Source organism: Ambystoma mexicanum, chromosome 5p (genome assembly GCF_040938575.1).
Source record: "Ambystoma mexicanum isolate Mex_15411 chromosome 5p, UKY_AmexF1_1, whole genome shotgun sequence".
In the NCBI taxonomy this organism is placed as follows: Eukaryota; Metazoa; Chordata; class Amphibia; order Caudata; family Ambystomatidae; genus Ambystoma; species Ambystoma mexicanum.
In genome coordinates, this window is record NC_090930.1 from 806280809 (window position 1) to 806303178 (window position 22370).

General features: G+C 43.2%; 1 protein-coding gene across 2 annotated transcripts in view; it reads left to right on the forward strand.

The window, feature by feature from the left end:
• LOC138481216 (uncharacterized) overlaps nt 1-22370 on the forward strand; it is a 373635-nt gene that overhangs the window by 198461 nt on the left and 152804 nt on the right. For both annotated transcript variants that reach the window (XM_069613229.1, XM_069613230.1), the window contains exon 4: nt 2528-2650. In XM_069613229.1, the coding sequence (XP_069469330.1) occupies nt 2528-2650 (123 nt within the window). The remainder of the gene's footprint in view (nt 1-2527; nt 2651-22370) is intronic.

The following is a 22370-nucleotide window of genomic DNA, read 5'->3' on the forward strand; positions in this document are numbered from 1 at the left end:
AGGTGGTTTTAACCAACATCATTCTGTGCAGTTGGGTAGTAGTATTATTTTGCCATACTAAATTGATATTACTTGTTATATTTACAGTTTCGCTCCTGAAGGGAGTTTTCCCCGAAACGCGTTGAGCTTTGTCTTCAATTAAAGAAGCTTCATTGCTTGAAATATAATCTGGAATTATTTTCTATACATTTGATGTTTAATGACGTATGCATTTTTTGGCTAATAATTCAGCAATAAGGTTTGCAGTGGACTGTGGCTTCCTAATTTTAGGGCGCCATTTCCTAGTAAAAATCAACATAGAACTATACAGATGAGTGCTAGGATTTATTGCTGCCAGGGCACTTTAACTTCAGTCGATCATGGAGAAGATTACATAATCACAATGGCAGATAGGAACAGGTGCTTTTGGCAATATTAAATTGTTCCAAATGTAAGTTATTTGTAGTGAATAAAGTGTAATGTATATATGGTGCAATACAGATGTTCTGATCAGATTAAACGGGTTAGTGAACACTTGAAAATTTCCGACAAATGGCCCACCCTATCAAGACCTTTCTCTACTTTGAGAACAAGCATGTACGCCTGCCCGATGCAGAGTTGGCCCATCTGAGTGGCAAGAGTTGTCATGCTCCAGCCCGCCGTCCCATGCATGAAGCCCAATTGATGAGGGCATCATGGTGATTTTGGCATTTATTCTGGGTATTGGTTTGGTGTAGATTTTGTGGCCTGTTGGCCTCAATGATTCATTGCATGCATGCATAGATTCTCTGGAGTGGCAATCCTAGAGTACTAGAAGTGATTCATCTAAAAGTAGGGGTGTAAGAGTATTTGTTTGTTTTAGTAATCTGGCCATAGCTTTCATGGCCTTACAGAGTAAGGATTCGAATTAGTCTGTCTTCATTTCCTTGTGCCTGTGCCGTCCCCATTCTTTGAATTGTCTAGTTTTATGAGACGTTCTAGATTGCCAGAGCACCTACACGAGTGTTCAATGTAGATTTGCAAGTAGTTGAAGAGTAGAGATGCCCCTATATCCTGTTTGTTCGTCTAGCAGGTCTACTATCTGTGTCCTGGCTTCCTCCTCGGTCTGTGCAAGGAGCCTCCCTGTCTTTTTACGAAGTTCACAGGACTAGTGTATAAATTGGGTTTCTAGCTTATCTTCAAAGTCTGTCCATTCTGTCTTTTCTACTCTAGTTATTTCTTTGAGGCATCTAAGAATGGTCTTTCACCATTGACTGAAGTCTATTCCATAGGCGAGAATTTGAGGAGACCCTGGTCTATGTTTTCAGTGTTGCTGGGTTTATAGGACTACTGTTTCCCAGAAGTCATCAAGCCTACATATGTAGTCTTTTGCTGTAGAATAACAGCAATACGAACAAGAGGTTGGAGGTAGATACGGGGGGTGGGAGGAGTGGATTTAATTTTAAATATGATTGTTCTTGCCATTAAAATCTATGATCCTTTACTGGGTTTATAGCATCGTAAATACAATCGATTCATCAACAGCAATTGATTTAGGATTCTGGACTCCGGACTCCTTTCTACCTAACCTTGTCCCCTCCAGATACCCACATCTGCTTGCTTTGGGGCCACTGCAATAGGATTCTGGTTAATTTTGGGAAGAATGAACCCTCCCCCTTGCCCCCCAGGTTACCTCATGTTGCTTGGAGTTCCCGTGATTATCAGAAACCTGCCTTTGGGGGTCCAGCATGGGGTCTTGCAGCTTGAATTTTCAATGTTTATGCATCAGGGCGTCCTCCTTTTTGAAGTGTTCTCTGCAGCACTGGTGCAGAAAAGACCTGGTACACCATGGCTTATGCCATTTAGCCTCCTTTAGTGGAGAAGGGAGTCTCTTAAGCCCTGCTAGACCCAGAAGTCCTGGTGTTATTTTAGATATTTTTTAAGGCTTTGAGTTTTCAGCCCAATCACACCGAGTGCGATTGATTTGTTGCCCATTGGTTAGAAATACTGTCTGGAGGAAGTATGATTTTAAAGGGGGTCTAGGATGGATTTTTACAAGATCATGCATGCTTCCCAAACTGTTCGGATCTTGTGATATAGTATGCTAAAGAGGGTCCAGTATGTTCTACTTGACATTTGTCTTGTACATTATCCTCCGAAGCGGGTCCTAAATTGGGCTGCAATCGTTTTTTCCAAGATTCGGGTTTTGGACAGTAATGAAAAGGTTTCCAAAAATGTATCGGTCTTAATAAAAAAACTGGTAAAGGAAATTTCTCATCAAGATGAGACCGATTAGTGTTAAATATTTTAAATGTTGCTCGTTGAAAGATTTGCACAAGAATGATTTTGTAGTGTGTGTGGTTTTGATTAAACTGACAATTAAAAGTGAATCGTGTTGGCTGATGACTTGCATGTTAATGCATAGCTGACGAGTACAGAGGTTGTGGTATTGGATTTCTTGGGAGCTTTGAAATGTGATCTAAGAAGCAACTTGTTGCTCTTGTTAACTATTTTATTTTTGCTTATTAAGTGATGGTTGTCTCCTATGATACTCTTGTACTTCCAATAGGAAAATCACAAAGGGGCAATCCCAGATTGTCAACTGAAGAATATTGGACTGGAAGAGGTGCTAAACCAAAGCTTTCTGAACAGCCTTATGTTCTTCAGCCTCCTGTGAAAAACAAAGAACAAGGTAGATTTCTTCTGGTTTATCTAACTGTCTAGTGGACTTGCTTTGCGGTCCATATGCTTGCGCACTGTTCCGATATGAAAGCAAATTACTTTCAACTTTAGCCTATAAAATGAGTATTCCTACTGAAGTGGGGACACGAGTAGTATCCTACAAATGACACGCTTGCTCTCCAACTAAGGGTGCAGTGGGGGGGGGGGGCATGTGCATGATGTGCAGGGAGGCTGTTTTCCATCCAAAGCAATGGACTTGACGCCATATAAAATACGCTGATTTTGGACCAGCTCTATATTCAGTGTAATCGATGATGTGTAGTATTGTATGGCATTGCTCAATTGTTTTACTTGTGTTTTAACTGTTAATATCCACGTTTTGGCAGTGTTTAACTTGGTGCCTTCATTTACTTGCAACCGTAGCATGACGTATGCCATCCTGTAACGTTGCATTCAGTTTACAATACTAAAACATTTGTTTAGAACTAAATAGCAGTGACAGATGTAAATCCACAAAATAGCCTATGTCAGGTCCTTAGTATAATCATGAAACCTGCTCCGTAACTTACCAAATTTCGAGACCGTGCATTCACTAAAATACAAGGATAATTGTAGAGTTGGGATTTATTTTATTTTAGTGTCCTAGTTCCATTGTTTGGAAGTATTTCTTACTGAAGCACATTATTGTACTAACATGATCTTCACAAAACCAGCTCCTGCAGGTTGTCCACCACAGCATGAGTTACCATAGCCATTGGTATCTTCTACTGCATATGTAGCTAAAACATATATTGGCATGAGTCCAACAGAGTGCCCAGATTCACTAGCGACAAAAGCATTGTTAATGGAGAAGAAAAGTGGTGTTCACCATTAGGATATCTGGTTGCCACGGTAACAGTCCACTTAAGCATGAACCGGGAAACGCTGTTATTTTTGTCACCCTGCCATTTTAAAAAAAAGAGCTTATCCATCACTCTGCCAATCATGAGTTCTGTTGGAAAGCACGTGTTTTCTCCGGTGGCGTCCTACTAATCTTTCCTTTTGGCAGGATTTCATCCTGTTTATGTGCTGGTCTGCTTTCATTTCCAGCCCTGCCTCCCTTTATGGCATTTACAGGGGCAGTCTCCTCCTTTGTGAGACTCTCCTCCTTTGGGAGGCCTTCCTCTCCGCCATGAGGTTATTGTGCCCCTCTCCTTTTAGAATGGCAGTAGCTGGTGGATTGGTGTCCCCTGGACCCTTGCTACTGCTCGATTGGACTCTGGTAGTGGTTGGGAAGGTTAGTTAAGAAGGTAAGAGAGACTGCTCAAACCCAGGCATAAGTAGAATGAACAAGGCTTGTTCAACAAGCACATTGGTGGAGAGAAGTGATTGAGACTAGCAGTTTAAGAAGGATACACTGTTCCAGCTCCCCAAAGAAGAGTGCAGTTAGCCGACCCCATTGGGGGACACGGCTCCATTTTCTCCAAGGACAGTTTGAGCAGACCAGATGGAGCCAGAAATCCCAAATAACCCTACCTCTAGGAGGAGTTTCCCTACTAAACAAAACTAGCTAATGAAACCATACTTGCCAACCCTACTGATTTAGGCAGTAGGCTACTGCTTTCTAACTAGTCCTATCACCTACAGATTTGGGTGACAGGTCCTACTTCTTTTTACAGTGGCAGGTAATGTATGTGATTCCAAGGCATTTAATCTGTCTGTGAGGTGGGCGGGTAAGTGATACGTCTGAGTGATGGGCTCTGAGCAATCCACTGACCTGACAGCTACATGACTCTGCCCTGGACTCTTGCCGTTACAGACCTTGGGTGAACCACCAGTGAAGGCAAGTGCCAGAGCATGCCACCATCAAACAGCATCTGCCTATCAGACTGAGGAGGGTATCAGTCTTCATATTCAGTGTTCAACCTGCACTGCAGGAGCAATATGTACTGCAAGGCTGCTGCTATAGAGCAGTGGCAAACATTGCCTACCAGCCCTGTGATTATTTTCTGTAAGTTAGGTAATTGAATTTGGTGTTAATTTACCATTCACAATTATACATTTTAAACATTTGAGCCTCTTCCCATGTTGTGCTGTTTCATGGGTTGTGCATTTTAGAATGCTCCAGTGGTGCCAACAATGTATGTTTTTGTAATTTCCTGTGATGTCATTGTTATGCTTAGTATTTGTTTTAAACTTGAAAAATCTTACATCTTTTTGGTCGCAGAATGTTGGCAAGTATGTGAAACTGTCTCTGAATGTCCAAAGTAAAGCTTGCTGTCCTGTGTCCAAATCCTAACCTATCCCTCAGAAGCTATCCTTAATATAATGTGACAAGGGAAATGTGTTTTGGCTGTCGACCTGCAGTCCATCTTTGCGGTAGATGAGACTCAAGGGGTGCTTCCCTTTCCCTGGAGTCTTTCCAGCTTTATCCATGGTTTCCGTCTCTTCAGAGCTCAATTTATGTCGACAAACTGTCGTTAACTGTTTGGCAGGCCTGCCTCCCAGGCCCTGCGACAATGAAGAATGGCCTGGTTTCCTTTCAAGTGTCTGGAGGGTTACAGACCCGGTACCCAGGGTACTGCGAGTAAGAATAGCCTTGCTTTCTCTCTGACTGTGCTGCGAGTCCCAGACCCTGTTTTCTCAATACCCGTAGCTTGGTCCACTCTCCTGCAAGTGGGGTTTACGACTTGTTCTCACTGTCCTCCACCACAGTCTTGGTTTACTTTCCGGCCAAGGTCTGAGTGTCATTTGTGCACATTAACTTTGTATTTCTATGTCACTGGTTGGGGTGCATCTCCCCAGCATGGGGTCCCAGACCCCTTTGCTTGGTCAATCCCACTGTTCTAGATCGGTTTCTTGATGCCACAGCCTTGGTTTACTACCCTGCCAGGGTCTGTGAATATTAACTGTAAAAGCAAAGTTCATATTTCCACTTAATGCACTTTTGGATATGTTTTCACAATGTGGGTCCCAGACCCCTCCTGTGCTGCTATGTGTCGGCAAATGTTTACTTTTCATGGTCAGTGTTTCAGTGTTTTTCGTGTTCTCTGGGTCTCTCCATCCCTGGCCTCAGCTATCCTAGTACCTGCAAGGGTGTTGGTGGTCACTCTTGGTTCTGTTCCTCCCAGGGTCTTCCTTCTCTGGTGTCCTGCTAGCCTCTGCAGCAGCCAGATGGTGGGTTTCATGTGCTCCACCAGTACCTGCTCCCGATGAGCATTCTCAGCCCCCCCCCCCCACACTCCTATCTCTGGGGGAAGCTTTGTGCTGCATGGGATCCTTGTGTTTGTGCTGCTTTCCCCGGCTCAGTTTGCTTCTCTGGTCTGACCTCCTTTTAGCCTCCGAGCTCCCACTCCATGTTAAGAGTTAGACACCATCGTTCCGTTCCCTCATCTGTTTTGAATGACGGGCCAATCTGTACATTCGAACAACTAGACCATGTTTCTTCTCAGCATTGATCTTCATTGCTATTGTCCTCTTTCTCGTCCCAGTACTACCATTGGATAACTTATGAATGTTTTCCTTAGTGGTTTCCACCTGTGTTCAGTAGCAAAAGTACATTGGGGCATCTGGTGGGAGGGTACGATGGATATCATGTTCTCCCTCTACCAAAGTGATCACTCCTCTCAATGTGGTACTCCCTTCCCATGAGATTCTCCTGCTGAGTGCCACCCCCATGGACCATCGGATAGCGGCCTCACCGCCCTGGCCTCATGGAAACGGGATTCCAGATCTAAAACAGTGAAGACTCCCTGGGATTAGTCACACGCCGAAGACTATTCGACCCATGAATGGTATGCCGTCAACAGACCCAAGTTCAATATGGGTTTGGTCCAGGCAAACGTACACCATGGCAGAAGTTGCAGGCGCCCAATCTTTGAGGGAGCGTTATCATTGTGGGCATTTTTAGATTATGGGCTGCTCACACCCTAGGGCATCGGCTGGCTGTGCGGGGGGTATCGCAGTCACGTGCACGCAGCATCTACAGGAGCCAATCTGTGTTCAGCCAGCGGCTCGCTTGTGCTCTTCAGTGTATACAGCAAGCACTTGTATTTCTAACAAGGTGACACCGTGTTCATTTTTTCTTAAAGACACAGCATAACACTCCTTCATCCTAACCATTAACTGACAACTTTGCACATACCTTCTCCACTACACAACCAGATATCTTTTACTTCAACAGTACTTGCACGCTATGTGTCAAAATGTTGGTCAATTTTGGAACACTGTACCCAGTGCTAAACTCTCACCTGCTTATGTGCCATTATCTCACTGGTCCATAGATGTTATGCTGTCCTAATAGTATTCTCTGGAGTCCATTGGGGTCGTAACCCCATCTTTGCCATGCTCCCTTCTTGCATAGTGAGTTACAGACCAGCACTTTTTTTTTAAAGCTGGTGTTCCGTGTCACAACCATCGGACTGTCCTAATGAACCCTTTCTTGTTCACAACGCATAACAGGCATGTTTCATAGAGCCAACCAATTTTTCCTTCCATTCTCCTTGCCACACAGATGGTCCCCAATCTGCGAAATCATAATCGTGTAACCCATGCCAAGCACTTTCTCATTCGCTCAGAATCTTTCTTGATTCACCACTTAGTTATCGATCGGTTGCAGTAGATGAGACTGGTGAGGAATGAGGCCACAAGGGCATCTACCAAACTGTGCTTCAGGCGGTGTGACCGTAGTTGTTGAATGTGGTGTCAACCAATATTCAAACTAAGTGACATAGTGCCTTGTTTTAGTGCCGTGACTGCGCAATCATTAAGATTAAGTGTATGCATAAAGTGTTCCACGTCCCCATTAGCTCTTGGCCATAGCTGGGTAATCATCCTGTGATAAAGGCCCTTCTGTTCCAGGAACCGACTACATTTTTCACCTTGAAATGGCAGCCAATTGTCTGAGCACAAATCTTTCGGGAGCCCATGGGCAGCAAATATTTTTTGCCAGGTTTGACAGCACGTCCCCAGCTGCCGTAGATTAACAAATTCTACTCCTGGGACATTGATTAATAACTACCAGGAAATGTTCTTTAGCATTTGACCCAAAGTCCTCACTAATCTTGTCCTATGGTTTACCTCTCCTGGGCAACAATTGAATGGGAGGCTCATTGATTTCTGGCGATGCTGCCTGGCACCAGAGGCATTTCTTGACATGTTTATTTCACTTGTTTATCTTAATGGGGAAACCATACTTTTAGCCTCAATCCTTCATTTTGGCTTCCCCCCCTGTTGACCCACGACTTTCGGTATCAAGCTAGTCACGATCATTATTCAGGAGTCTCTAAGGAGGCCTTCCAGAGTATTTCCAATGCAGTTTTACCCTCTCATCTTTCTGAGCTGATGCAACACCTTGTTCAAGTCGACAAAAGGAGGATTCCCAAAACAAGCTACCTACTAGTGTCACACTACTGAACTGGTTATGTGGACTAAGTTGAGGCAACAGTTAATCACATTCTTGTGTCAAAACAAATATCACAAGGTATGCACATAAGCTAGTATTTCAAAGGAAAGAATTTTTTTATTTAATTTTTCTAATACATGTTAAAAAAATGGAACATAATGAGTCCAGTAGTTAAAAAAACACAAGACAAAGCAAAGAGAAATCACAGTCCTGTAAGGCAAAAAATCATGTGAATCTATTTGCTTGATTCGAATTGTACATCAAACCCATTATATTTTTAAAGGTGATGTTAGTAGTGACGATGTGAAAACAGAACAATAATATGAGGCCGGGAAGCCCAAAAAGAAACACACCAACACAGGTTACAAAGAAACATACAAGTGCTTTATTTCAAGCTACAACAGTTACCAAGTCAATTGACAAACGGATAGCTATTCGGCTCTCAGTATAACATAACGAACTTCAACGAGGGTTCGATGTGTTAGTGAGAGACCGCATATTGGAATACCCGGGCCTTTTATACAATATGTCCAGCCCTTGGCCAACCCTCTTGCGGGTTAACCATTTCTGCAAAATATAATTCCGGTTTTAGGGTTCCTTGCCAGGTCAACCTTTAATATATGCATTTCGATTAGTTTCGCTGATATAAGTAGTACATTTACATATAGGTCATCAGTAGGACAAGGTCTCTGTTCGCGACCCCGACAAGTGGCCTGCAGGCATATTAATTATTCAGCTGTACGGAGGTCAACGGCCAGAATCTTATTCAGAATGTCATTTGGCCTCCATTTTGATGTTCAGGGGGACTTCTACATAACAAGAGAACCTAAAATGGCGGTTTAATCCAAGATGGCGGCTTACATTGATTTCTCTAAGGTCAAGACCTTGTCGTGGAGTTTGTTCACGCATGATGTTTAGACAACTTGGCGTAGGCCAATACACATACAATTACAATAGGAGGCATAATAATTTTTCTATTCCGACAAACCCTCCTTTTGGTCTATGCCAAGTGCTAATACTATTTCTTATGTCTTTGTAAATAACTCCATGCATTGTCGTCCATACATCCTGAATCGTTATCTGTAATATCTTTAGCCATTAGGTCATTCACGAGAACCTCTTGCAACACAAACTGTTTAGATGCTGTATCTGGGGCATACATTTTATGTCCTATCGTGCTCACCGCCTGAGCGCAACATCCCCCTATCATTGCACATATACTAGGCAGACATTGGATACAGCAACAAAGGAATAGCAGAATTCCCAAAATAACCAGTATGACGGAAGGCACCTTCCAACCCCAGGATCGTAGGGAATCCCAGAACCAAGCACTAATACTCCAATCTCCCACAGGAACATGCACTTCTGAACTAAGGACGTGCAAGTTCTGTATTGCTTTGAAAATTGTCGGTGAGGAATCTGGTACGAAAACACAACAAGCGGACCCCACTAATTTACATACTCCCCCACGTTCTGCCAGAATGACATCTAATGCCATCCGGATTTGGAGCGCTACCAATCTTATTGCTTTCTGTTCCAGTGTCATATTATATGGTATATCCGTGGTCCGGTTGATGGTTCTCTCCAGTACTCTTGCTAGCCCCCTAATTTCAGAATTTGCTATCTGCCCCCAAAATGGCACAACTGATTTTGTTATCTCCCAATATTTGCCCAGGGGTATCTCCATTCTCGTCCCGCCGTGGGCGAGCCTTAGAAACTTCCAATGTGCTATCTATGAATACCCCAGGTAACAGGATTCCTAAATAACAGGTTCCCTGCCAATCCTTGGGCAACCAGGGAAATGCTGTACTACCGCAAACAAAATAGACAGGCCCCCCCTAAATACAGAGGCCTGTTCTCTCCGGTCAAATTTACAATTTTCACACAGCCTTCAAAATCTCCCATTGACCGAGTGCCATTCCTTTGTACACAGAAGGGGACTGAATCGGGGCTATGGTCAATAGAGTAGGAAGGAGGCACGGCGTCCTTATTGCCTATCGGAGCCATTTTAAAGGAAATTAGAGTTTGGAAAGGAACAGACAGTTTATCAGATGGCCTAATAGAAGCAACATTAGGCTTACTTCTATTTGCAAAAAGCGAGCATCCCAGGGGAGTCGATTCACGTTTCTCAAAATCATTTCAATTAGTTCCATCGAAGTTCCCCGAGATGCTGTCATTCCAACGGCCAAAGAATAGTGCTCTAAGAGAGGCATAACAAGCAGTCGTTAAAGGTAAAGGGTGAATATACCATCCTAGCCCCTTGTTCCCGTGTTGCGGTAAATGGGTGCAGATCCAGCAATTACTCTTATTAAAAATGGCATGTGTTGAATTCATTATTATCATTAAAGTGTTATTATTATTTTTTTTTTTTTTTTATTGAAATATAGCTGAATTCAATCAACTTTTTTCAACAAGCATTTCATAACTTTCCATAGAAACCCATGGTACAGAATTACTGATTTGCACGGTTACAATTATAGAATTTGCAAAAAGAAAATTGAAATTAAAATTACAAAACTATAATAAAGAATACAACATAAACATTAACATGATTAGTGGAATCGCATCACTATGTAACCCGCCTAATCTGTAACATGGGAAGAGTATGAGCCACATTTGTCATATATTTGTGCATTTCATTTCATCGGTATATACATAGGATTCGAATACATTATTCACTTCATATCCTACATCCTTCGGTCTAAGATATCACCTGGCATCAAATGTAATGCATTTAAAAAATTAACCATAGCGATTTTTAAGCTCCTTTTTGCACAATTGATTAAGAAACACCATCTTAATTCCGGGGGTACACTTGCCACCACTAACATTTGACTTCCGAAACATTTTAGTCTTAATGAAGTTAGCGCTAAACATTCAGTGACCAGATGTTCTAGGGTTTCCTTGATTGTTCGATCATTACAAAATCTACAAAAATTTTCATTTTTAGTTATTTGTTTGCGCAAACAAAGTAAATCTCTAGTGTGCCATAAATTTAAACGTATTCTTATAATAGAGCGGCACAATTGTGGGGAAGGAGCTTTAAGTAAATATTATTCTGTCACTCCCATTTTCTTTTCCATCAAGTAAGCCGTGTTAATGAATTTATAACGCACACATTTAGCACGCGTTTCAATCCAATCATGTAGCATTATTTTTTGTTTCGCTCTTGCTGGATTCATAATCAAAGTTTCTAAGTTAACATCCGCTAAAGCCATAATATTGTTTATATATTTAGTCCATTTAATAGTGAATAGATGTGTGGAAGTGAACATGTACGATGATAAAACGGCAAGCAGACAATTTTCGTTGGAGTTGGCCAGACATTTGCGTAGTAGAGCACACATTTGCCAATGATATTTGGCACTCAGGGATGTTAGACCCAGCTCATATCTTAATATAGGGCCTGGAATGGCATGGGGAACTTGAAGTATCTGTCTCCAAAAGGTGGCTTCGATTTTATCCAGGCTATTAGTTGAGATACTAACTTTTGTTTCTAGTCCATAAAGCAATACCGGTGTAATTTTTTGTAACCAGAAATGGAGTGCCGGCAGAATGGAAAACTTGCCAAATTTGTGGAGAATTAGTTTTGATTGTGAAATAGCAGATGTTAGTTTGCTTCGCAGCGTGTCTGTTTGTAATATTCCCGCATATTTCTCCTCGAACGGTAGTCCTAGATATTTATAACTTGGCACAATTTCAAGGGGTATGTCTTTGACTCTCCATACGAATTTATTTCTATTGGAAAATTTGAGTGTTTGAGCAACTATTTGTGATTTATTGACATTCATTGTCAGTTCATTTTTGTCAAAATAAGTGACAAGAGTGGATAGTAGCTTTTGTAACCCAGTTGGTGTTTTGGATATTAAAACCAAGTCATCAGCATACCATAACGCTTGAATTATGGACATATTCATTTTTGGTGAATCAGATTGAATGTCACGAAAAATTTCTCTTACATCATGAATAAAGAAGTTGAACAGGGCGGAGGCAAGAATACAGCCCTGTTTCAACCCCCGGGATGTTTTAATGATCGTAGAGAGCAGCCCCATGTTCGTTAAGCGCACTCGTATAGATGTTGATGAGTGAAGTTTATATATGATGTCAATCAAGCTTTCAGGGCATCCGGCTTGCTGCAGCTTTTCAATCAACTTCACTCGTGATACCGAGTCAAAAGCAGCATTTAAATCAATGAACGCAAAATACAGAGAGGATTTTGTGTGATGTGCTTGTTCTTTAAGGGCATTAAGTATTAGCAGATTGACCGTTGTGCCCATGCCTGCCACAAATCCCGTCTGATTTTGGTCCCGATGGTTGGAAGTTTGGGTCCATTGATTAAGGTCGCGCAACACCAAGCGTGCAAAGATTTTGCCTGGTGAGTCTAATAGCGCAATTGGCCTATAATTAGAAGGTATGCCGCGGTCGCCCTTCTTGAATATGGGGACTATAAGCGATGTTTGCCAAGATTTTGGTATTTTTTGCGAATTGAGGATATCTTGAAAAATGGTATTAAGGATAAGAGCCCAATGTTTTGGATGTTGCTTAAACATGAAATTCGTAATACCGTCTGGACCTGCCGCTCTTGACGATGATGATGTTAGGATAAACTCTTCTATTATTTGTGTCGAACAAGTTAAGGTCCATGGTTGGTTTATTGGTGTGACATACTGGAAATTATCAAATGCTTTATCTTCATAGAGAATGGAAAAGTGGGTTATCCATTGATGCTCTGGAACTCCATTCAGTTGGGAAATGAACTGATCGCTTGCTATATTGGTGTTCAAAAGTTGCCAAATCTGAGGAGCATTTTTATTCATGGCAGCCATCAAAAAATTTTCTCCATCTTGCTGAAATAGTTTGGCTTTATATGATCGAACCCAGTTTCTGAAGCGAGTTTTAATCTGTTTCCGTGCTATTATCTTCTCGCAAGACGAGAGTTGATTAATATCTCTAAGTTCTTTGCGATAACGTTTTTTTGCTTGTTGTATAGTAACATCAAAGGAGTGTCTATGTTTCTTCTGAGATGGAATATAGAAGCTCTGATAAAAGGTTAAGGCATCAAGATAAGAGCCAGACTGATACATACTTGATTGTCTGATCAATGTGTAATTGAGGGCTGCCAGTTTATTCGGTGTCCACTTAAAACGGGATTTGGCATTATTGAGATTTAGTCCTTCAGGCATCCAATGTCTTTCTTGGTTGTTATTAAGAGACAGTCTTGGCCATACAAGCTTAAGCATCTGATGGTCACTAGTTTGTTGAATGATGACATTGAAGCTTGTTGCAACCATAAAAAGGGAGGAGGAGGCAAAGACATAATCAATGGTGCTATAGGATACACCTCTTTTCCACGTTGGTTGTCCCGGAATATCACCTGGCAGAGACCCATTTGCCATTCTCATGTTATTTTTCATAAAGGTGTTCAACTTATGAATCTGTTGTCGAGACTTTTTTCCATTTAAATTGTTCACACAGTCGAGGTTAAAGTCACCTGCCACTATGATGTCTGTTATTTCATTACTCTCCGATATAATTTCAAATAACATAGCAAGATCTTTATAGAAGATGTTATCCATGATTGCCGCAGGATTTCTATAGATGTTAATAATTGCAATATGTTGTTCGCTAACTGAGATTTTAACGAGTTGGGTGTAATTGTTTGGCGATGCCCATTGCACCAGCTTCAAGTCTTTACTTGTTTTAATTGCAACCAGGAGGCCCAACATAGGACGGCCTTTCTGATTGGCAATCGCTGGTACAAAAGCAATTTCATGGTTATCCCATGTTGGAGGGGCAGTCATCCATGTTTCCTGCAGAAGCACTATGTCTGCTTCAATAAGATGCATATTGAGCTCTTGTTGGAGATGGGAATGGCCTCTAGAATTCCAGCTAATAAGAACTAACGATTCATTTAATTTAGTCTGTTTGTTTAAATTTCGCAATAATGGTTACGCTTGGTTAGTCATTTGAATTCTTGCAAGTTTGGATTGTTCAACGGCACAAAATGTGCATTGACATTCAGGAACATCACTGGATTTGATTGAACAAACTTCTACATCACTTTCTTGTTTCCGTTCAGGGTCTTGAGTTAATAAAAAGCCTATTCGGAAGAGATTCATCTTTGCCTTCCATAAAGTGTTCATCACTAAACCTGATTTCATCCAAAGGCGTACTATTGATAGGTTTGCATCACAGATGAACTCCACTTGAGCGAGATCAGTCGATGTTATGTCTTCCAGTTCTGGAATGTCGTTTAGGATGTTTAGGACACTTGTCCTTGATAGATCATATTTTACATACGGTGCCTCACGACATTTCAGAATCAACGTATGGAAGTCATTGAACTTATTTCTCTTTTGTTCAGTTGGCTTTTGTTTTATAGGGATCTGTTCTTTTCTGGTTAGAGAATTTAATGCATGTATTGAATTCCTCTTTTGAGGATCGTTGGCCACTAACATTACATTTTTTTGACAAGTGACTGGGAAGTGGGGTCTGGCCTCACAATGGGCCTGAGAAGGTGACTCTTTGCTCACTTCTTTTCGTAGCATATTAGCGTATTGGCAATGTTGTATAAGGTAGGAGTCGATTAATTCCTTAATTGAATCATTCGATTCATGTCCATCACAGCACGCTTTTTTGTTTATGGATGTAGTACACACAGTGGATGTAGTTCCGCTATGAATCTCTTTCAGACTTGGATCTTGATGGTTCTGATGTGCAGGGAAGGAACTTAATTTTGTTCCCTGACTCATTTTGGGAGCAATTTGGTGCGGCTCTGTTGGACTATTCTCTTGATAAGGGTGTTTTGCACTTAAATTCATGCCATGCATATTCTCTACCAAACCCTCGGCATCGATCTGTTTTGATGCGGCCGCTACTTTCCACTCCGCTGCCCTTTTTGCAAAGAATGCATTGACTGCCTTTTGAATCGGATCCTCCTGTACCCCAACAACTTGTGACACTGGCATTAATTGACTATGAGCCAAAGTGGTGTTATGATACTTTCGTCTATGCTGGGAGTCCCTAGGTGACAAAGTATGAAGGTGTACAGAAGGAGTCAGAGCAGTGGGTACAATTTCAATTGGCAAAAGTTGCTCTAGAGGATACATTTCTTCAAAGTACCAGAGTCCCACGGCAGTAACTGTACAAGTTCCAGTTACTATCATCACAACACAGCAATACGTTTTCGGGGCCCAGGCACATTGTTCATTGTCCGAGTTGATCACCCCCTTATTTACAAGTCCAATGCGAGCAACAGCGGTGGAGGTGGCAGACATCGTAGTTTCTCAATCGACGACCCCAATGTTCGTTGCTGGCGACACTACGGTCACGTGACTTAGTCCTTCCCCAACCCTAGCCAGCAGAATCCCTTTCTTTTCCAAAACTTCCTTTTGCAAGAACAAAACTCTCAATGACTCTTCTTTTCCAGATGCACAGGCAAACCCCGTGCCGTAGTTCTATTTTCGTCGTCGAAAGTCATACCTGGTGGTTCCCGGTACTGTTTGATCCGGAAATAAGGTAACGTCACTTCCTGAGGGAAGCAACGTATCGGAGGCGACGAAAGTCGCAGAACTTGAAACGTTTTCCGGAAGTGACCTTTCCAAAGAGTGTGGAGACAAAATGGACTGTTCCCCAAGCTCCACAGGCTCAGAGGGATTCTCCGACACACTCACAGCGCTATTTGCTACTCCAGGAACTGAGATTGTAGCATCAGCGAGGGGTTCTGCTTCTTCTGTAACGTGTGGCGTCGGGTGAGGAAGTTTGACATGCGTCGCGTGGATCCAATGCTTCTTTCCAGCCACCCGCACTGCTGTCTGGGTGACCAACAGCACCTGGTAGGGTCCCCGCCAGCGCGGCGCGAGGCATGAAGACCTTTCGTAGGCCTTCACCAGGACCCAACTTCCAGGCTGAATATTGTGTCCTGGGCCCGTAAACCGTACAGGTAAAGCTGATCGAATTTGATGATAAATGAGATACAGATTTTTAGTCAGCTGGTTACAGTAGTCTACAAGCAATACATTTTCAACCTCAACGCTTTAGGCTTCGTAAGACCCCAAATATTAGCAGGTCTCCCCATCACTACCTCAAATGGAGAGAGCCCAGTCTTAGTTTGGGGTGTGGCACGCATGGCTAACAATACAATAGGTAAGGCGTCCGGCCATTTCAGTTTGGTGCCGGCGCATGTTTTAGCAAGCTTATTCTTTAGGATACCGTTATGTCTCTCTACCAACCCAGCACTTTGAGGATGTCTAGCCGAGTGAAATTGCTTTTCAATGTGTAATGCTGTGCATATCTGCAAAATTACTGCTGCAACAAAATGTGGACCGTTGTACGACCAAATTACTCTTGGCAGCCCAAATCGTGGGAAGAACTCCTTTACCATAGTCTTCGCAGTGGTCATGGCAGTAGCATCCTTAACGGGGAAAGCGTCAACCCATTTACTAAAAGCACAAATGATCACAAGGACATATTTTAGATTGTTACACCGTTCCATCTCAATAAAATCAAAGTGGATGACCTCGAAGGGAACAGAAGGAGGCCCAAAACTACCCCTTGGAGTTTCTGTCCCCTTCCCCACATTGTGCTGTAAGCAAATCATGCAATTTTGGACATAGCGCAGCGCAATTTTCAAAATGGTATCATCTACCCAGACTTGTTCTAACATTTTCGTGATCTGCTGAGCGCACACATGCGTAGGACCGTGTGCCATCGTAACCATCGCCAGCACATATGAATCGGGGAGCAACCATTTGCCTTCAGATGTATCCACCCAACACCCATCTTCATCTAGTTTCCCCATCCCTTCGGCCCACTTTTTAGACTCTTCTATTGTGGCATCAGCTTGGATATCTCGTACAGACCCAATACCCTCATCCATTACATAGGCATCTCTTGTTTCTCTTAGAGCATACATGTCTGCGCTAAGGTCTGTGGCTGTTTGTCCGGCTATCTGGTCAGCAAAAGCGTTCCCTTTCCCCACATCATCTATGACTTTACGATGCGCTGCACATTTCATGATCGCTAACTGACTAGGGAGCGCGAGTGCCGAGAGCAATTGCACTATCAGGGGGCCATGCTGAATCTTGGTCCCATGTGGGGTTAGGAACCCGCTTTCCGACCAGAGCCTCCCAAAGTTGTGAGCCACCCCAAAGGCATACTGGCTATCAGTATATATATATTCACTGTACGCCCTTCAGAGAGTTCACAAGCTCGGGTCAATGCTATAATCTCTGCGGCCTGCGCGGAGTTATGCCGAATTCTCTTCGTTTCAACAACCGTACTCAATGTAGTGACTACATAAGCAGCTGTAGATGTACCATCCGGAAGTTTGAAGCAGGAGCCATCACAAAACAGCTCCCCTTCCGCATTATCCAAAGGAGTATCTATAAGGTCTATCCTGCCCTTTGTTTCCTGTTCAGTAGTATACAGGCAATCATGTGATCCTTCGTCACCGCAAACAGTGTTTTCCTTGAAAGGTAGGAGTTCAGCCGGATTAAGAACACAACACCTCTTAATTTGAATGTGAGGGGCAAACAAAGTCAATTCATACCTCGTCAGCCGTGCAGAGGTGAGGTGCTGTGTTTGGGTTTTATTCAATAGGACATCTACAGAGTGAGGTACCATCAGGGTTAAATCATGGCCTAGGACCATTCCCTCACTCTGTTTTACAGACGCGGCAGCAGCAGCGACGGCTCTCAAACATCTTGACACAGCGCATGCGACAGGATCAAGGGCGGAAGAGTAGTAGCCGCACGGTCTATTCTTCCCTCCGTGTTCCTGTGTTAACACAGCCAAAGCACATCCATCACATTCATGCACAAACAACACAAAGGCCTTATTGTAATTTGGAGTACCCAGAACCGGTGCAGAGCAAAACGCGGTTTTGAGAAGCTCAAATGATCGTTGATGTTCCGACTTCCATGGCAGCGGCGAAGAAATGCCCTGCTTCTTCAAGGCCAACATCGGTTTTATCACTAGTGAGAAGTTCGGGATCCACAGCCTACAGTAAGAAGCCATACCTATTAAGGCTCTGACTTCCTTCTGTGTATTTGGAACAGACATGCCAGAAATGTGTTTCATTCTTTCAGGTGTCAATCTTCTCCCCTCCTTTGATAGGAGATAGCCTAAATAGGCGACCTCCTGACAACAATATTGAAATTTATTAAGCGAAGCTTTATGACCATGTTCAGCCAAATGAATAAGCAACAATACAGGGCCTTCTTTACAAGCACTTTCAGAATTTGCAGCTAAAAGCAAGTCATCGACATACTGAAGCAGTGTACAAGTAGATGGCAATTCAAGCTTGTCAAGCTGCTCTTTCAAAGCCCTACTATAAATGCTTGGCCTTTCAGTATAACCCTGAGGTGCACGAGTAAATGTGAACGAAAGTCCCCCCCAAGGTGAACACGAACAAATATCTACTATCCTTGTGTATAGGAATACTGAAGAAAGCATTCTTCAGATCCACAACACTAAAGTGAGTAGCTGTAGCAGGGATCATCGTTGGTATCGTTGTCGCATCAGGCACAATTGGAAATTTTGGGGCGACAACTTTATTAATAGCGCGTAGGTCAATTATGAAACGGACTGGGATTGCATTGTCGCCTTTCTTGTACACGGGTAAAATCGGGCTGTTACATAAACTTCCTGCAATCTCTTCGATCACTCCTCGATGCACAAAATCGGAAACAATGCACTTCAAAGCACGCACGCCCTCAACTGATATTTTATATTGCGGAATGCGTGGTAGTTTAACTCCATGTTTCAAAACTATTTTAACGGGTTCAACCTGTAATACCCCGACATCATTGTCGTCGACCGCCCACAAACATTCCGGGACAACGCTAAACTCAGGAGGCAATGGTCGAATCAGAAACTGAGAACTGGGAAGTTGCTGTGGTGAAATCGTCAGTCGCACTCCGTCAGAGGAACAATGAATTACTGCATTGAATTTCTTCAACAGATTTAACCCCAGCAAATTCTCTCCACAGTTCGAAGTCAAGAGGAATGGACAGTGGTCCGTAAAGGGACCCAAAGAAACGGGCACCGACGAAGAAACCGGACAAGCAACTGGTATGCCAGAAAACCCTACAGAAACATTAGTTTGCCCTGACGGTGAAATGTTTGGAACCCGAGAATGATCAATGGAGCACTTCTGTGCTCCAGTGTCTATCAAGAACTGATGTTTCCTATTCCCCACTAACAGTTCAACGTAGGGACCTTTTTGACTAACGGGAATAGGTGAAGGTTCCAAACCCTGCTTCGGGCAATCCTAACGAAACAAGATATCGTCGAAAGGAAGCTCTTCAGAAAGGTAGGCAGCAGAAGAGTGATCAAATATGTTTCTTGTGTCCACACTCAGAGTCTGATTATCCCGTGAAAAAGGTTGCTGAGGATCTTGTGAGAACTGACCTCTATCAGGGCCCCCCACTCCGGGACGACCTCTAGGTCGTCTACCCATACTCCCAAATGTGTTGTTTGACCTCTGTCGAAGGACGGGGCACTGTGCACGCCAATGACCTTCCTGGCGGCAATAGGCACATTGATTAATATTCACAGGACCCAAGGGGACGTTCCCTTTCGGAACATACTGACCACTGGTCTGTGAATTACCTCCTCTGGGATTTCTAACAATTTGTTGTAACAATACTTTAGTCTTCAAATCTCCTTTCCTCTTCTCTATTTCATTATTAACACGGTTCTCATAATACTGAGCCATGTGCAAAACTTCAGATTGGGATTTCGCCTGCCAAGCGCTCTCAGAGGACATAATCTGTGACTGGATGTCGGGCAGCAATCCACGCACAAATTTGTCCACAAACAACCTTTTCCCAGACTCTGTGCCCAAGTCCTGTCCACTGAAGTCCGAGAATACCTGTTCGAATCGATTAAAGAATTCAGTGGCACCTTCAGATTTTCCTTGAACACAGGCCGTAAGCTTGTCCCAAATTCTTTTCTCAGGAATTATGGTTTTCAATTTTGCAACGATTCTATCAGGCAAAGTGAGTATTACCTGAGGTGGTTTCTCACCAGCTGGTCTTTCCCCTTCAAACCTAGTTATGTTAGCCCACGTATCTCCCAACCCAGGCACATCGTCTATTGTTCGAACCTGCTTCCATAAATCTACGGGCAGGAGTACAGGGAATGGCAAATCAATATCACTTAAGGCGAACAGAGGACTGTAAAACGGACTCTTTGTAGAATCCTGTCGGATGTTTCCTAATATCAGGAATTGATTTGTCTAATCGTGTTCACTTCCTGTCGCGAAAACGGGACGTGAACAAATTGTGATACATAGTGTGCGGGAATGTCCACAGCGGGTGCACCTGTCCCAACGTTAGCAGGAATCTCAACCTTTGGGACAAATGTCGGAGGAACCTCTCATAGGCAACTGAGATATAGGTAATTCCGATCGCTTACTAAGCAACAGAGCCAGGTCGAGCGCTAGGGCAGTCGGAGAAGTGTCGGGCGAAAAAGCCCTCTTACAAATACCTAATAACTCTGTTGGACAACTAACCTTCTTCCTTACACATTCATCCTGCAGGTACTGTGCCATTACCTGAATCACCTTCCTCTGCATTTCTACCGTATACTGACTATACGTGTCATACACTTCATCTGGCGGTATCGATGAATCCGAGATCCATCGAATCGCATCTTTGGTACAGATTCGTACTTCCTCAGATGCCGATTTACGACACGGAAGGAACCGTTTCTGTACATACATACTGTCGTCTTCATCATCCTCATCCCGTAATCTTTCTAAATCCCTCCTATACTCAAATAACCTCTCAACATGACCATGTACTTTCTCCTCAGTGTCCCTCGAAAGCGCTAAAGTATTCAGATCCCTCAACCCTTGTGGGAGATCTGTATTATGTAATCTACCCCACATTACACAAGTCCCCAAACCTTCAATAAAAACATTTTTCTTGGGAAAATTGCCCATATTTGATAATGTGGAGAAAACATCAGCTTGATCACCTCTCCATACAATGCTTAGCCCATGCAAATAATTCCCATTTCTTTTCTGCAGAGACAGTATTTCGAGTGACAATCTTTGACCCCGCACCCTGATCAACTTCAGTCAGTACAGAACCACCCGGGAACGGAGGTGCGGGCAAATTCAATGGAGATGCGACTATCGGCGCAAGGGGAAGGGGTGGTAGAGTAGGTGGAGGAACAACAACTGGAGGAATAGGAACAATAGGTTGTACAGGGGGAACGGGAATAACAGCAGGATTAACAGCAGGAATAACAGCAGGAATGGGGAGAGCACCAGGGAGAGGATCATACGGAGGTGGTGCAGAGGCACCAGGCCTGCGTTCGTTTAACAATTTATCAATAAATTCTTCGGAAGCATGAAAATCTTTAGAGGGATAGATTTTCTGGATACAGAGTGAGAAAGCCCTATCCATACTCTTGACTGACTCTGAATGTTTTTCCTTATCATATAACATCGCCTTTTCGGCATTCGTTTTATGACGGTGTGCATGCTTATCACTAATTTTAAGCTGCTGCAACGCTTCTTTTTTCCAATTCTGCAAAACATCAAATGCTGCAGGTCTGGCCTTCTTCTTTAACAAGACCGATTCTAGGTATTCAATATGGGGGGATCTCAAAACTACCATTGATTGGCCACTGAAATTCGGGGGCATGTCTGGTTTGTCTGTGCCAAATATCATTAAATACTATACTTCCAATGCCATGCTTACAGTACATAGTACACGCCGGCGACCCCTCCTGTGGTGCCGGGCGGCTAAATTCCAAAGATTGTCGATCGCTGCGGAACAGCGCCCTAAAGCAGCTAGACAATTTCCCAGGCATTTCACAAAAAATTGGTGTTACCTGGTCAATAATTGTCTGCAGATACAATACGCCAAATTCAAATTGTCAGGGTTAAATTAAGAGTCGGGTCACGACTACACCTGACCAAACCTAAGGAGGAACGTATGGTTTACCAAAGAACTTACCTAACAAATTTTACCTTGTTTGGTGGTTTCGACAAATCTGCCCACCTCAAAAATGGACCCTCGTCAAGATGCCGTGTCAGACCACACGACTATCGTCCAAGGATCGGATCGTGCAGCGCTGCCGAGGTATCGCGTCTCGTTCGTGCGGGCCCGCAGTATCACACCGTCCGATCCCGGTTCGATAGCCTGCGTCAACCTTCAATGATCCGGTATCAATCTTAAGGGTCCCTGTTCGGGCGCCAACTGTGAAAACAGAACAATAATATGAGGCCGGGAAGCCCAAAAAGAAACACACCAACACAGGTTACAAAGAAACATACAAGTGCTTTATTTCAAGCTACAACAGTTACCAAGTCAATTGACAAACGGATAGC